The following is a 15,157-nucleotide window of genomic DNA, read 5'->3' as shown; positions in this document are numbered from 1 at the left end:
GAAGTAGATATGGATTCCTTTAGCCAGCAGAAAGGAAAGACAACAACAGTTGGAATATGTATGAAAAGAAAACAATCATTTTTATCACATCATTCGTTCTGTTCTGATTTCAAGTAGAGTTCATGCTTACTACAGAATGTGAGGGGCGAAACAGATTTTAAGAAAGAAAAAAAAAATTACCCCCCCCTCGGTAATCCCACTATGCAAAACCACCCTAACAGTCGCTTGAATACTCTCTCTAAATTTATACACACTGTTTAAAAAATTAAGTTTCCGCAGAAAAGTTGTAAGAAGAGTTCAAAGGACTCCCATTCGCCCAGAGTCATCAATTGTTTACACTTTGCCCTATTATCCTTCTCTCAGAATCTCTTGCTTCCTCTCTGTCTAAACCATTTGAGAATAATTTATAGAATCCTGCATGTAGGATCCTCCCTACATATTCCTTTGGGCTTTCTTGAGGACAACGACATTCTCTTTTGCATCCACAGTACAACAGTCAAAATCAGAAAGTTTAACACTGAGCAGTGCTACTTTCAAAAGCACAGGCCACACTTACCTGTTGACACTTGTGCCCGTGATGCCCCGGATGGCTCTGTCCCTCCACTTCCAATCCAAGGCAGCGAGGACTTTCTGTTCTCAGCTCTCTTGAGCCTCCTGGATGTGGAACAACGAGTGCTTGACCTTGATGTTTTAGAAAGTGTAGGTCAGTGTAGGATATCCTCCAGTGGGTTTGCCCGGTGTTTCCCACTGAACTAACTCAGGTTGTGTGTTCCGGGCAGCGACGGCGTGGACGTGCCTGGTGCTCCTGTCAGGACACTGGATCAGGTGTTAGGAAGCTGGCTGGTCCCAACATTGCTGGTTTGACCTCTGTCCCAGGTGTCCCCGCTGTGAGGTTACCATTTTCCCCTTTCATACACCAAATTTTAAAAGCAAAAATTTTAGTCCTTTTATGTAACATCCACCAACAATGTTACTAAGACTTTAGATGGCATCTTTATTCCATGAAAGACAAAGAACTTTGCTTGAATCCCCCCAGCCATGAAAGGTAGGGGTCCAGAAAGTGTGGGCATTGGGACCGAGAGGTTTGCGCTGCGTCTCCGCAGCACAGGGCTGTGGGTAGGGAGAAGGAGGTCTGGGTTTTCCATCCTCCACCCCATCGGGCAGCAGAGAGAGGGGGGACATGCTTGGGAACAGTGGGGACCCTCACCAAGCAGTCAAAAACTGTCCACCAAAGTCTGGCTAGAATAATTACCTCATTCAAATCACCAAGCTCAAACTAAAAAAAAAATAAAAGGATTTACGACGTTAAGAAAATTGAAAATCTACTCCAGCTTCGGAGCTCCAAAATCATCCCTTCCACATTTATAAGTAACCAAAGTGTTTATCAAATATGTAGACTCTGGCGCTCTAGCTCCAGAGATTCTGGCCCGCGGAGCTAGCGGCCTAAGAATCTACACTGTAACCAGAACATCTCAGAGGCACATTACACAAACCCTACCCAGGGCTTCCACGTGGATTAGCTGCTGCAATTTCTGTTTCCTTTACAAGATCTTTTTACCTGTTTTCCAGAGTAAGGCTCTCAAATTTTGGTGTTCATTCCGATCACCTGGGGAGTGTGCTAAAAATTCAGATGCCAGACCACAAGGCCCCGTCTCTCCCCAGAGTTCTCAAGTCAGCAGTGGGCCCCAGGGCTTGCGCTGGACCACGCACCCCAGGTGATTCTGAGAAGCATTTTCTAGAGGGAAGGACAGCTCCAGGCTCCAGGCTGTGCAAGACGATGGTCGAGCCATCACTCAGAAAACATTGCTCTTCAGCCTGAGTCGTGTTGGTATAACAGAAGAGTCCGGACTTGCTAGTGTAAAGCCTCCCAGCACTAAGAAAACACATCTCCCAGGGCTGGTCCAGATGTTGCCTTTGAAGGTGACCCCGCCCAGCTTCTAGGGCCGTCAGAGAAGCATAGAGAGGAACACACACGTGAACCTTAAATACACCTCCTTTTGCTCTGACCCTGGCCCCATGCACTCTTTTCTAACCACATTAAACTGTTCCGATAGTGTAAACATTCAAAGGCCCTCCAGTACACGCACCACCCAGAGTCTAACCCGAGCTGCCCAAGTAATGAGAGAAGCGCTCTCCTACACGGTAAACCCGCCAGGGGGGCCGTGGGGACCAGAACAGACGGGCGAGGGGGCCCTCTGCTCTAGCCCCGAGGTCCTCGGACTGGGCCCCTCACGCCCTCCTCTCTGATGTCGGGGACAAGTTCTCCCCGTTGTGCAGTCTGCCTGGCGTCCCCAAGCTGTAGGAGGCCCCCTCGGTGCCCCGTGAAGCCCAGCCCCGCCTCTAGCCTGGCTCTCCTGCACGGGAAGTCCGTTTACCACCTCTCTCTCTCCCACCGTGTATGGTACCTCTCAAAATGCTGAGTCCAGTGTCTGGAGCTTGCACACACCTCGATGGAGGAACGGACAAATTCCCAAGGACCCCAGGCTTGGAAAGAGCAGCCAGGTGCAGGGCCCAGGGCAGCAAGGCAGGAAGGAGAGAAGCCAGAGGCTGGGGCAGGGTAGGAGGGAGGTCCAGGGCAGGAGGCCGGAGGTCAGCTCCCGTGTGCTGGGAGGAAGGCAGCTTGGACGCTCAGTGTCTGACACGGGACCCTTGAGAATAACTAGTTCCAAAGCCTGGGCAGAGGGTACCTTGTAGGCAGGGGTGAGGCCTCTCCAGTTACGAGCTGCAGGGTAGGGAGCCAAAGGGTCAAAGCACTTCCAGGGCAGAGAAAACTAGTCCCACCACTCACCCCAAAGTGCCCTTTCCTACTGGTTTTTGACATTTTGTAAACCGGAGACTAGCTCTGACCAAGCATGCACGGTTGGCCAAACTTTATCGGGCTTCTCTCTTTTGACGGCTATTTCATTTCATTGAGAGAGAATAATTACAACACGGATAAATCCATGAAGAGTTATTCATCACTCAAGTGCACATGCACAAGCTCAGAGTCTCTTGTTTTCTGAGAGGCTGGTGTTGGAAAACGGGAAGAGTTCCGTCCACAAAGATGGGAAGTTAAGGGCGCTAGGACCCAGCCCGTTCTGACCCCTCCCTGCACGTTCAGCCGCAAAGGACAGCTCCCTGTCGGTGGGTCCTGCTGAGACTGACTTTGTTTGCTAGAACTCCACTGCTTTCTCCCATTCATCCCTTTTCATTGGGCTGCCTTTTCTCTGGCTGCTGGATTGGCTTTGCAATTGCTTTTCTGTTTTCCTGAGTAGGATTTACATAAATAGCTCATTTCAGTGGTAATACAAATGATTCTGGCACCTTCCAAAAAGCAGCAAGCCATTATCGATGAAAGGAGTTGTCAAGCTTCACTCTGAATCTGCTCAGCAGGGAGGCACAACACTTTTCGAATATTGAGAAAATGCAGACCATATAATTAAAGGGCTTTATTGTGGTGACTGTTTCCTGCTGAAGTTGAGTCAATTTGATGACTCTTTTTAATATGAGTGATTTATACCCTGACTAAAGGACTACTGCTGCTAAGGATGGTGACACCAGTTGTGCAATAAACGTTTCTGGATGAGTCTTCAGTGAAGCTGTTTTCACCCCGAGAGACTTTGCCCCACCCCATCCATCCACAAAGGCAGGCAGAGTGTCTGTGTCAGCTGACCTGCACTGACCATGGCCAGTCCACCCAGGACTGGATACTGGACCCGAGCTGGACCAATCAGACGCACTTCCCTGGTCCTCTGAACGTGCACCACTGAGAAAGTGATGGGCCACCAAAAGGGAAAGGGACAGCGTGGTGCCAAATCCAATGGCAAGCAGCTCTGAGATACAAACAGGGTATCTGTGAAGAGAGCCATAGACGGGAGAGACAGAGGGTCTTCCTCTGCCTCGTGTGGTGAGCACGAGCCTGGGAGACAACGCCACAGCCTCTCCCATCTCTGCGCGTTTTGTGAGCCGAGGCGCTGACCTCCTTGCCCTGGACAGTCTCCTCAAGGCTGTTTGTCCAGCAGTGGCCTTAGAGACAGAGGCAGTGCATCCTGGGGGCGGCTGGGAGCTGGATTCCTGGTCAGAGTAATAAAGATACCACCTCTCTCAGCGGCAAAGTTGGGCTGGTTTGCTATTGACTCTTAATAAGACTAAGATTTCTTAGATTCGGGGTTCCTTTTTTTAAATCATTTTATTTTATTTATTTATTTCTGGCCGTGCCATGCAGCATGCGGGATCTTAGTTCCCTGACCAGGGATCAAACCCATGCCCCCTGCATTGGAAGAATGAAGTCTTAACCACTGGACCACCAGGGAAGTCCCTGAGGCTCCTTAACTCTGACGTGAACCCACCTTGGGTGCAGCATCCACACGGGCCTTCCCCCGTCACCCTCATGAGCTCGGGGGGGAGGGGTTTTGTTGGGGGGGGGGAACCAGGGGGATTGGTGCAAACAGGAAGCTCAGCCCTGCTGGGCCCTGAGCGATCAAGTCCTTGCCTCAGACCCAGGAATCCCTGTCTCCTGCCAGCTGCCGTGAGACCATGGCAGGCTGGCTGGGTCGCTTTCAGGTAGCGTAAATTTTCGGCCCAGCACAGTACTCAGCTGAACGTTAAGAAATGGACCAGTCACCAAGCTGCTCGCTGAGCAGGATGCCGACAGGCAGGGCAGGGTGTGCCGGCAGAGCAAACCCACCCCTGAGCTCCAGGAGTTTGGTTTGCATCCAGAATCGCTCTCAGACTGTGTTCCTTTGGCCTCCAAATGGTTTTGCAAGAACTTGAATTGAGTCTATTTCTAAATGTATGTATTGTAACCTGAACACCAGGAAGACAGTCTTCTATATACTGCTTCCTTGTTGTTCAGCTGGGAGAGGATCTGAATCTCTAAAGCTGACATGGGGCAAAAATCCTTCAGGTTCTCCTGTTACCTTCCCCCTGGGGTGGGGGTGGGAGGACGGGAAGGTTACTTCTTCCTGCTGAAAGTAAATGTCCAGGAACAGATTGTCTGGACTAATAGCCTGGTTCCTGTAACAACAATGATTGTAAGGATGAGTGTTGAGAACATACAAGATTCAGGATCCTATGCTGAGTGTTTTAGGTATGTTACACGAATCGACTGTTTTAAGCAGAGTCTGGCGTACAACACGTGTGATATGAATGTTTGCTGGCATTATTATCACAGTAGCTCATTCAATGAGGTAAGAACTTGTGTTCACACCTTAGAGATGAGAAAAGCAAGGCTTAAAAAGGCCAGTGACTTGCCCAAAGATAATGGGCTAGAGCGTTTGCGGCTGCAATACAGAAAACACCTCTGAACGCACTGAAGCCACAAGAAAGTGGATCACCTCACATGAAAAGAAGTTCAATGGGAGCAGCACCAGAGTTGGTTGCCTCATCAACTCTCACGATTACCAAGCCCCCTGGCTCTTTCCTGCTTCCTGTCCTACCATCTTCAACATACTGGATAAGCTTTCACCTCATAGTCACAAGGTAGCTGCAGCTCCTCCAAGCCTTATATCCCCACAGAACAATAGCAAAACCTTCCCCAGAAGTTAACCCTTGCAGGGGAGTTCCCTGGCGGTCCAGTGGTTAGGACTTGGTGCTTTCACTGCTGTGGCCCAGGTTCAATCCCTGGTTGGGAACTAAGATCCCGCAAGCCGAGTGTTTCTGCCAAAAAAAAAAAAAAAAAAAAGAAGAAGTTGCCCCTGCAGCTTTAGTGATGCCCCCTCATGTCTCATTGGCCAGATTCAGGCTGCATGCCCACCTCTAAAAAGCCAGCACAGACTCTGGGAAGGGAACCGACTCGAGCCCCTGAGTACATTGAAAAAGAAGTCCAAAACAAAACCAGAGATCTGCCCCCCAGGGAAGAGCAGCATGGACGTTGGGAGGCGTGCAACAATAGCTGGGACTTTGTCAAAGCCAGACTGGACCCAGGGACATAAAGGCCCTACTCTTAACCTCGTGCCACACTTTCCACTACAATAGAAGGTTCTAGATTTCCACCGTGCAAGATGGTGGCCACAGCCATGTGTGACCCTTGAGCACTTGAAATATACGTCACGTGACTGAGGATTGAATTTATTTTTTAAGTTTAATGAAATTCAAAGAGCCACCAGGTCCAGCGGCTACGGCACGGAAGTTGCAGGACCGGCACATCTGCAGCCTCGCTGGAGGCATCGTGGAAGCCTGCAGGCTCTGGTGCTCTAGAAATACAATGTGAGGCCCCAGGGAAATCGAAGTGTTCCAACAGCTACAGAAATAAAGGAAAACGAAAGAACTAAAATTCATTTCGTAATACACTGTCTTTTACCTCTTTATCCAAAATATTATCACGCCAACACATAACCGATATAAAAAATACAGTGAGACATTTCACCTTCTTTCATTCATCTTAAGTCTCTGAGATCGGGGGTGTGTTTCACACCCACAGCTCGTCTCTACATTTCAAGTGCTCAGCACCCCCTGTGGCCTGTGCTGGTGCAGAGATTTCAGAGTCTCCACGTCCAATTATCTTTCCCGACACTGGTTCACAGCTCTGGGAGGTGGGCCGGACAAGATGGAGGCTCAGAGGGCCACACCCAGGTGTCCCCAGAGCCCCTGGAGGGCTGGTCCCCACTCTCCGTGTTCTGATTCAGCAGGACGAGGATGCGGGGCCGCGCTTGGAGAAGCACTGCTCGGGGCAGCTACCCAAGCCCACACCCTCGTAAGCAGAGGGTCTGAAATTAAATCCACGTTTTCTGTGCCCCAGCCCGTTCTCTTCTGCACGCAGAGCCGTGAGGCCAAGACGCTGAGACAGTCTGAAAACAACCCCCAAAGAAGAGAACAGCCCTCAACTTCCTCGCTCCAGAGGCTGACAGCAGCGTCTGACATCTGGACACTGCAGACAGGTCCCCAACCCAGACCTGTGCCTTTGTCATGCTGACCTTTTGTTCATAAATTCTTAGAGGGAGCCCTGTATTTAATGCGACAGCTGGGTCTTTGGGGCAGAGTAGGCTGTTGTCAGCACACTGTCTGGATGTCACCGGAGTTCAGAGGGGCATCTGAAGAAGGGCGATTATGTAAATCACTCCTGACAAAGCCGTGCGCTCAGCCTGGTTATGCCTTTAACACGCTCGGCGCAGAAGTAGTCAAAGCCACATTGAGAGCACTTCAGATGATTTTCTAGCAGCTGTGACAGAAGCTCTCAGGACCACTGTCCTCACGCTGCCGAGCGCCAAGCCCCTCCTTGTTGAGGCCCCTGAGTAGAAGCTTCTCCCGAGACCTGCGGGCCAGGTGCAGCCGTCCAGGTGCCTGAAGAGCACTTCCGACTTGTGAAAACAGGCGAGATACTGCCATGTGCAACAAAGGAGGCGTTCCTGTCCCTTCCGACGTGAGGAGGGGCTGAGAGGCCCCAGCTCCACCCTCTCCCTCATCACTCAGCCTGGAACTCCCACCAGCGCTCCGGCAGCTGGGACCGGCTGGACCCAGGGCGGCCCTTCCACCACCTGGAGGAGAAGGTCCCTGAGACCCAGCCAGGGTCCAGCTCTGCGTAGCTTGTGACAATGTGCAGCAGAGCACTGGGCCTGATGCTGGACATTTAATCAACAGACCCAAAATAGGTCCCACATTTATATCCTACAGGGAAGGGACAGGTGAGCTGGAAACATCGTATGAATGGCCTTCATTCCCGCCCCTTTTACTCAGTGAGACCGTGGCCCTGGGTGTTCTCTCCCCGTGGAGAAAGGTAGAGGCTGGTCCCCTTCAGGCATACCTTTAGTGCCATGGGGAGAGGACAGGTCTGGGGGCCCAGCGGGCCCAGCCACTTCCCACCCGGGGGCCACCAGGCTGTCCCCCTGAGCAGAGAGGCCTCCGATTGGTTTTCCGGATGTTCCTCCCAGACTCTCCCTGTAGCCCTCCTGAGGGCACAGTGAATTCCACACACCGTGGCCCCTGGCTGCCTGCCTCTCTGTAATTTTATTCAATTAAAAGTTGCATCAGTGCATTTTAGAATTATCTGGAGAGCCTTCAAAACATTCAGTTGCCTGGGCCACCTCCAGACCAAGTAACGCAGAGTGTGCGGGATGGGCCCGGGCTCCCAGGGGGTGCCAGCGGACAGCCAGGGGTCAAGTCCCCACACGGCAGAGGGTGCCTGGCTCTCTGGGGACGAGCTCCTCAAAGCCAAGGCTATGTCAGACACGCCCCCCACCACGTCCCAGGCTGCAGTGGGGATGGGACCTCCGCTTCCACGGTCAGCCTCAGCGGGGTCTGCACCCAGCCTCTCACATCCTAGCAGCTCCCGTGTCCCAGGAGTGACGCCTGCCCCTCCCAGCTCACCCGCACTGATAAAGGGGGTCCAATGCCTAAGTCAGCGTGCTCGGGGCAAACACACACGCACCCAGGAGCTCTGAGCTACCAAGCTACCTGGTTGGGGGTGTTAATAATAATGATCCCATATAGTGCTTATGGGTGCCAAACACTGTTGTAACTGCTTCCCATGTGTCGGCTTATTTAGCCCACATGACAGCCCATGTGCCATAGCGCCAAGACTGACGCCGCTTTACAGAGAGGTTGAGTAACTTGCCCAGGGTCACACAGCAGGGAGGCAGAGGAGTGGGGATTCAGACCAAGGCAGTCACCTTAATCTACCCTGCCTTCAAAACCACCTCTGTTCCAAACTTGCCTCCCCCTCACACACCACCAGCTCAACCAAACCCCTGGTAAGTCAGCCGCGTGACGTTTTCTTGACTTTGAGGGAAAACCTCCGCATTGACCTTGGATTTCCCCACCTCTCGTTCTTCACATCTGTGAGGCTTTGCCATTATGATGACGCTGTGTCAAGGACAGTGACGCTTGGTATCAACTCAACTTTGTTTTCCTCATTTTAGTCATTTTTCAAAGCTAAGGCATCCTGCTCCCAACCTGGGCCTGGGGTTCAAGGTGCGAGGGGACTTGAGGGTGAGGCAGGGAAATGGGACAGCACAGAAGACTGTCCATCTCAGGACAAGCCCATCTTGCCTGGGGGCCCGTGTCCCCGCCCCCCAAGCCCACTGCAGGAGAAAGGCCCTTGCCCGTATGCTCACCCACTGGAGAAGTCACTGCTGTGGGGTGGCCGGCGTCTCAGCTGCCTCTTTGATTCCTCTCTAAACACGGAATCTGGGGAGACTATTTGTGCAAACACTGATTCCCTGCTCGCGGCCTCCGATACGCCGGATTTCAGTTTAATCTGGGAGCCCCTTCCTGATGTACCAGAGGCTTTCAGGACTGATCTGGGGTGCAAGGAGGCCACCGCCCACAGAGGCGGGGCTCCCAAGGGCCGGCACCCCACAATTTTCCAGGGCAAACCCCCACTGCAGGAACTCTGCTGTGCCCTGTGCCGACTAGCAGAGAGGGCTTGGACTGGGGGCTGCTTGGTGTGTGTCCAGGATGGTCCAGCCTGGGGGTGTGAACTCGCATTCTCCAGAGTTTAGGAGGAGAAGGAGACCCAGTGAGGACCCACGACCCTTCCTGACCACCCCTCCCAGGCACATTTCAGATATCCGGGTGCAGACCCCGCCTCCAGGGAAGCCGAGACGCGGGGCGGAGGTTTCCTGGCGTCTGGGTCTAGTGCTCTCCGCCTCCGTCCGTGCCGGCCCGCGCACGGAGCACCTAGGTCAGAGGCTGGCCTTCTCCTGTGGCATCTCTGCCTCCGCGTGTCCATTTCCCACCTCAACCCCCAACCCCACCAAAATCCAATGGAAAAGGTCGCGGGATCCGCGGCTGCGCCGGGTGCGGAGAGGGAGCGATGGGGGCCCGGGCAGAAGTGGAACTCCCCGCGACGCCAGCAGGAACCTCGGGCTCTGCCCGTAAAAAGAGTTTCAGGCGGGACAGACCCTGCGGGTCTTCAGAGGATGAGCGGGGCAGGGGCGGGGTTGGAGATGGGAGGATGTCAGCGCCGGCAGTTGCCTCTGTGCGCACAGCTGAGTCCCCGCCATCCCGGGGGCCTCAGGACCCAAACGGAGGACTCCAGAACCCCCTGACCCCGCGGCTGCGGGTCCCGGAGAGCAGAGCAGGGGAGAAGGTGGCAAAGGGCCGGAGAAGACGGGGTCTGCGTGAGGCGGGGCTGGGCGCGGGTGGGCGGGAGCGCCCCGCTTTGGGCGGAGCAGGGAAAGGCGCGCGTCAGCCCCGCAGCCCCGCGGGTCTCCGGGCTTCAGCGCCGTCCGCGCCCGCTCCGCCGCGCCGCCGCCGCCGCCTTCCCGGGATGAGCGCTCCCCCGACGCCACCTCCCGGGGGCGAGGAAAGACTCGAGACGGCCTGGCCCCCCGGCGACCAACGCCAGCGGCACCCCGGCGGCGACGGAGGAGGCGGCGGCGGCGGGGACCGGCGGGCGGTGGCGGCGGGCTCGGTAGCCATCCAGTGAGTCTCCGCGCTGGTGTGCCTGGTGGGCAACGCCCTGGTCATCTTCGTGATCCTCCGCTACGCCAAGATGAAGACGGCCACCAACATCTGCCTACTGAACCTGGCTGCGGCCGACGAGCTCTTCATGCTGAGCGCGTCCTTCGTGGCCTCGTCGGCCGCCCTGCGCCACTGGCCCTTCGGCCCGGCGCGGTGCCGCGCGGTGCTCAGCGTGGACGGCCTCAATTCATTCCCCAGCGTCTTCTGCCTGGCCGTGCTCAGCGTGGACCGCTACCTGGCTGTGGTGCACTCGCTGCGCGCTGCCACCTGCCGCTGGCCCGGCGGGGCCAGACTGGTCAGCAGGTGTGTGGCTGTCGTCCTCGCTGGGCACCCTGCCCCTTGCCGTCTTCGCCGACACCAGGCCGGCCGGCCCGCGGCGGCAGGGCCGTGGCCTGCAACCTGCACTGGCCGCGCCCAGCGTGGTCGGCGGTCTTCATGGTCTGCACTTTCCTGCTGGGCTTCCTGCTGCCCGTCCTGGCCGTCGGCCTGTGCTACGTGCTCATCGTGGGCAAGATGCGGGCGCTGGCGCTGCCGGCCGGCTGGCAGCAGCAGAAGCGCTCCGAGAAGAAGATCACGTGGCTGGTGCTGACGGTGGTGGCCGTCTTCGTGCTCTGCTGGCTACCTTTCTACGCGGTGCAGCTGCTGAACTTCTCTGTGACGGGCCTGGATGCCACCGTCAACCACGTGTCCCTCATCCTCAGCCACGCCAACAGCTGCGCCAACCCCATCCTCTACGGCTTCCTCTCTGAAAACTTCCGCCGGTCCTTCCAGCGGGTTCTCTGTCTGCGCTGCTGTCTCCTGGATGCCTCTGGCGGTGCAGACCAAGAGCCACTGGACTTCTGTGCCACCGCCCTCAAGAGCAGAGGGGGCGCAGGAGCCGCATGCCCCCCCCACTCCCCTGCCAGCAGGAGCCCAGGCAACCAGAACCCAGCCGCAAGCAGGTCCCCCTCACCAGGACCACCACCTTCTGAGATGCCCTCCCCACCCACCCAGCGTGGCCACCTCCAAGGGATCTGCACCACCCTACAGCCCAGCAGACTGCCCTTGCTGGATGCTCCCCTGAGAACCACCACCTTCCTCCACAGGCACCTGCTTCCCGCAGTCTTCGTGCAACCCCAAGAGCATCAGGGCCCCTCAGGCTTCCCCTCTCCCCAGCATGCTGACGTTCAGAAGGATGCTTCCATGGGGGTAGGACCTTCTGAGAACTGATCTAGGATGTGAATCATTCCTGAAACTCTGGCTGGTTTTTGAGGGGGGAGGAGGGAGGATGCCAGGGAGGAGTGGCCACCTGCACGTGACTTGTCACAGCAGCTCTGCCTGGGAGAGGACTGTCCGGACGGTGGAGGGAGCCGGCACCCCTGCTCTGCGCAGACTCTCTCTCTGCCTGTGGTGGGGACACAGCGTGTTCGGAAAGAGGAGGAGGAAGGGAGATGCCTCCAAATGCTCTCCCTTTGCTGCTGTTCCAGGGCCCTTGTGCAGAGAGATATTTGTGTGTGACAGCCTGGGGCCCAGACTCTGTCACCCCCACTGACCACCCCCCGGCCCAATACCTGCTTGCAATCACAAGTGTCACCCTGGTTGTCCTGGGCCGGTAGCAGGCTTTTTGTGAGTAGAAAAGGTTTAGAGAGACCTGGAGTGGGGTTTATTATGAGGCATGAAACCAGGTCCATAAAAAAGAAGCGGAGAGGATAAATCTCATCTAGCTCCAATGATGGGATTTCTTGCCCCCTCCCTCTGGGTGGGAGGGGAGCAAGGGAAGGTGAAAGAAGACCAGAGAAGGCAGATGGAAATCAGCCCAGATTTTGAATGGAGGAAGCAGCTGTATCACCCGCTATTAAAAAATAGTCTATATTCAGGAAAACATCAGCCAGATGTTGATAATAAACAAATGTAGGCTGAACACAGTAAAAGGCCATAATATTTTGCCTGATGTTCACCCAAGGATAAATTATCTTTCCCCAAAGGACAAAACTGGCCTACGAGGAGCTTTGATCCTGCTTTCTGCCAAAAGCAGAGGCGGGGGCTGGGAGATGCAGGCAGGGCTTCTGTGGGAGGCTGAACGGCAAGCGGGCTGTTCTGTGTGCAGGGAGCGCCACGGGGGCCCCGGCTCAGCTCAGCCAAGGACACTCCTGGCTTTGGCTGGTGGGGCCTGACGGTGAGAGGAAGATACTGGGGCGGGCGGGGAGCAGGGCCTCTGAGGAGAGGCCCCTCCGCTCACCCGAGGGTCAGGCTTGCAGAGCTCACGGCTTCCTGGAAGGGCGGCTTCAAGAGAAAAAGTCCTGGGCCTGACTTGGTCCAGGACCTGCCAGACTCATGTCTCCTCCGGCAGCCTGCAGACTCCAAGGTGGGCACAGGGGGCTGCTGGGGAGCTAAAGAAGGCTGAGGCAGGGCCCAGAGGGTAGGGCAAGGCCAGAGGGGACGCCCCGCTTCCACCATGGGCCAGGGCTCCTCCCTGAGAGCCGGGGCAAAGGCAACAAGGCCCTTCCCTGAAGAGATCGGGCCAAAGCCAGGTTTCAGGGATGTAAGCAGACCCCTGATGTTCCAGGAACGGGCAGGAGAGCCAAGTTCGGGTCCTGGTTCCAGTGTCATGTGACCGGGCAAGGGACTGAACCCAGGTCCTTAGAGTTCTGCCTCTAAAATCAGGAGGCCCTTCCCCAGCCAGCACCTGGTGACTCTTAGAGGCCTAACCTGATGGTTTCGTCCACGTGGCTGTAGATGCCAGCTTCTCCCTTAATGAATGATAAAAGAAACAGCCTTACCATTGGGCACTTACTCCTGCACGGGACTAGCCAGCCCAGTGACCTGGAAGCAGTGATCAGTGGTGATGAGTGTGTTGTGTAGGCTGGGGACGAGGTGGATATGCACATGTTCCGGGTCTGCACTGGGTGGTCCCCATCTGTCTCAGAGAGAAAATGTGTAGCCAAGTCTGCACCACAGACTGGAGACATGGCTGTGGATTGGCAGCTCCTAACTAAGACACGGAGCCCCTTGAACCCACATGCACACGTACACATGCACACACAAACACATGCACGCAGACACAGCCAGACCACCCTCGCCCTGGCAGGACACACTAGAGTTACCTTGGGCATCTGGAGTCAGTCGGTGCTGGGCCTCGTGCAACCGTAACCTCTTGAGAGCCTTTGAAAGTGAACTGTTTCTTTGTTCCCCAGAGCCTGGCATTGCCTGGCAGGACAGCCACTTGATAGATGCGGTTGAACTGACCTGTGTGAACCACGCAGGCTGATGGCAGCGAGGTGAGGGGTTCACAGCACAGGCAGTGGTCTGAATGCGCTGCCGGGCCTCTGTCACAGCCTGGGTAGGGCCTGGGGTCCTCTCCTGGATCTCCCACAGTGACTCACACTGAGCACACTCTCTGGCGGGCAAGATGGGGCACCGACCCAGAGTCTTGGCAACACTCATGCTCTACTGAGTATTTAAAAATGCAACCTTTTCTGGGGGCTTCCCTGGTGGCGCAGTGGTTGAGAATCTGCCTGCCAGTGCAGGGGACACGGGTTCGAGCCCTGGTCTGGGAAGATCCCACATGCCGCGGAGCAACTGGGCCCGTGAGCCACCACTACTGAGCCTGCGCGTCTGGAGCCTGTGCTCCGCAACAAGAGAGGCCGCGACAGTGAGAGGCCCGCGCACCGCGATGAAGAGTGGCCCCCACTTGCCACAGCTAGAGAAAGCTCTCGCACAGAAACGAAGACCCAACACAGCCATAAATAAATAAATAAATAAATAATACTTAAAAAAAAAAAACAATGCAACCTTTTCAACTTAGTTGGTGGTGGTTGAAGGCAAGGCAGCCTCAAGTGATGGAAAGAGAAGTCCCTGGGAGGCAGGGGAACTCCGCGCCAGCCAGCCCCGTGGGCAGTGGTATAACCTCATTGAGCCTCAGTTTCCCACTTGAAATAGGCACAAAGGGAGACTGTGAGGTTCGAGTTCTTCCCAGCTGTGGCTCTATTTTATCAGGAACGCTGGAGCAAGGTGCTGCGGTGGTGGGAGGGGACGACAGCATTCTTCTGTGCATATTGCTATCTCCATAACCTGTTAAAAATGAGCATTGGCGCTGCCTTTGACCTTGGAGTCATAAATCATGTGGTGGAGCGGGGAGAGTCTTGCCAGCCGTCCTCTTTTTCAGCCGCAGGACCTTCTCGACTCCAGGGGCTTAACAACTCAGTAGTCGCAAAACATGCCGATCATTTGTCGGGGATGTGCTAGAGGCGAGGTACTGCCAGCTGTAGCAACAGGGGCCTTTGTCACGCCTGCATAAAACCCTCCCTCGAGGTCTGAAGACACTTGCACATTTTACTGGCCTGGGGCATCAGCTGTGCAGACACCCTTTGACCTCAGTGCTTCTCCACTTACCAAGACTAGGGGATCACAGCTTTTGGCTGCATCAGGAATGAAAACTTTTTTTTTTTAGTAGAAATCCACTGTATTTCAAGCATACAGTTGTTGTTTTTTTGTTTGTGACTATATAAACAAATAGATCAACACACTAACCAAAAAGGAAATAAGACTTCTGCGTTTCTGACCAATGCAAGAATACCAGTTTCCACTGTATCCTTCCTCGATCATCAAGCAGGAATGAAAACATCTTTATCCAAGTAGAAACAGCCTTCAGGTACCCTCCGCCAGTGAGCTGGCTTTACCTTTTAAAATTGCCTTTAATTTACTGTTCAGTGACCAGCCAGGTGTTTAATTTTTCCAGACAATCAGGAAGACGGTATTTGCACGTGACAGGTGGTCACTCATCGGAGTTCTTGCCCAG

General features: G+C 55.0%; 1 protein-coding gene and 1 long non-coding RNA gene across 2 annotated transcripts in view; one reads left to right on the top strand and one right to left on the bottom strand.

Annotated features, from left to right (window-relative positions):
* LOC309613470 overlaps positions 1-15,157 on the bottom strand; it is a 254,337-nt gene that overhangs the window by 167,315 nt on the left and 71,865 nt on the right. The window lies entirely within an intron of this gene.
* SSTR4 (somatostatin receptor 4) lies at positions 10,145-14,769 on the top strand. Its single transcript, XM_082359705.1, is given in 7 exon segments — positions 10,145-10,243; positions 10,245-10,298; positions 10,301-10,342; positions 10,346-10,680; positions 10,682-10,742; positions 10,744-11,265; positions 11,268-14,769. Coding segments are annotated over 7 exon segments (1,155 nt in total). The 5' UTR covers positions 10,145-10,186; the 3' UTR covers positions 11,352-14,769.

The sequence above is a fragment of the Balaenoptera borealis genome (genome assembly GCF_965194805.1).
Source record: "Balaenoptera borealis genome assembly, chromosome: 16".
In the NCBI taxonomy this organism is placed as follows: domain Eukaryota; kingdom Metazoa; phylum Chordata; class Mammalia; order Artiodactyla; family Balaenopteridae; genus Balaenoptera; species Balaenoptera borealis.
Note: the sequence above shows the minus strand (reverse complement) of the source record. Positions and strands in the feature narration are given on the sequence as shown.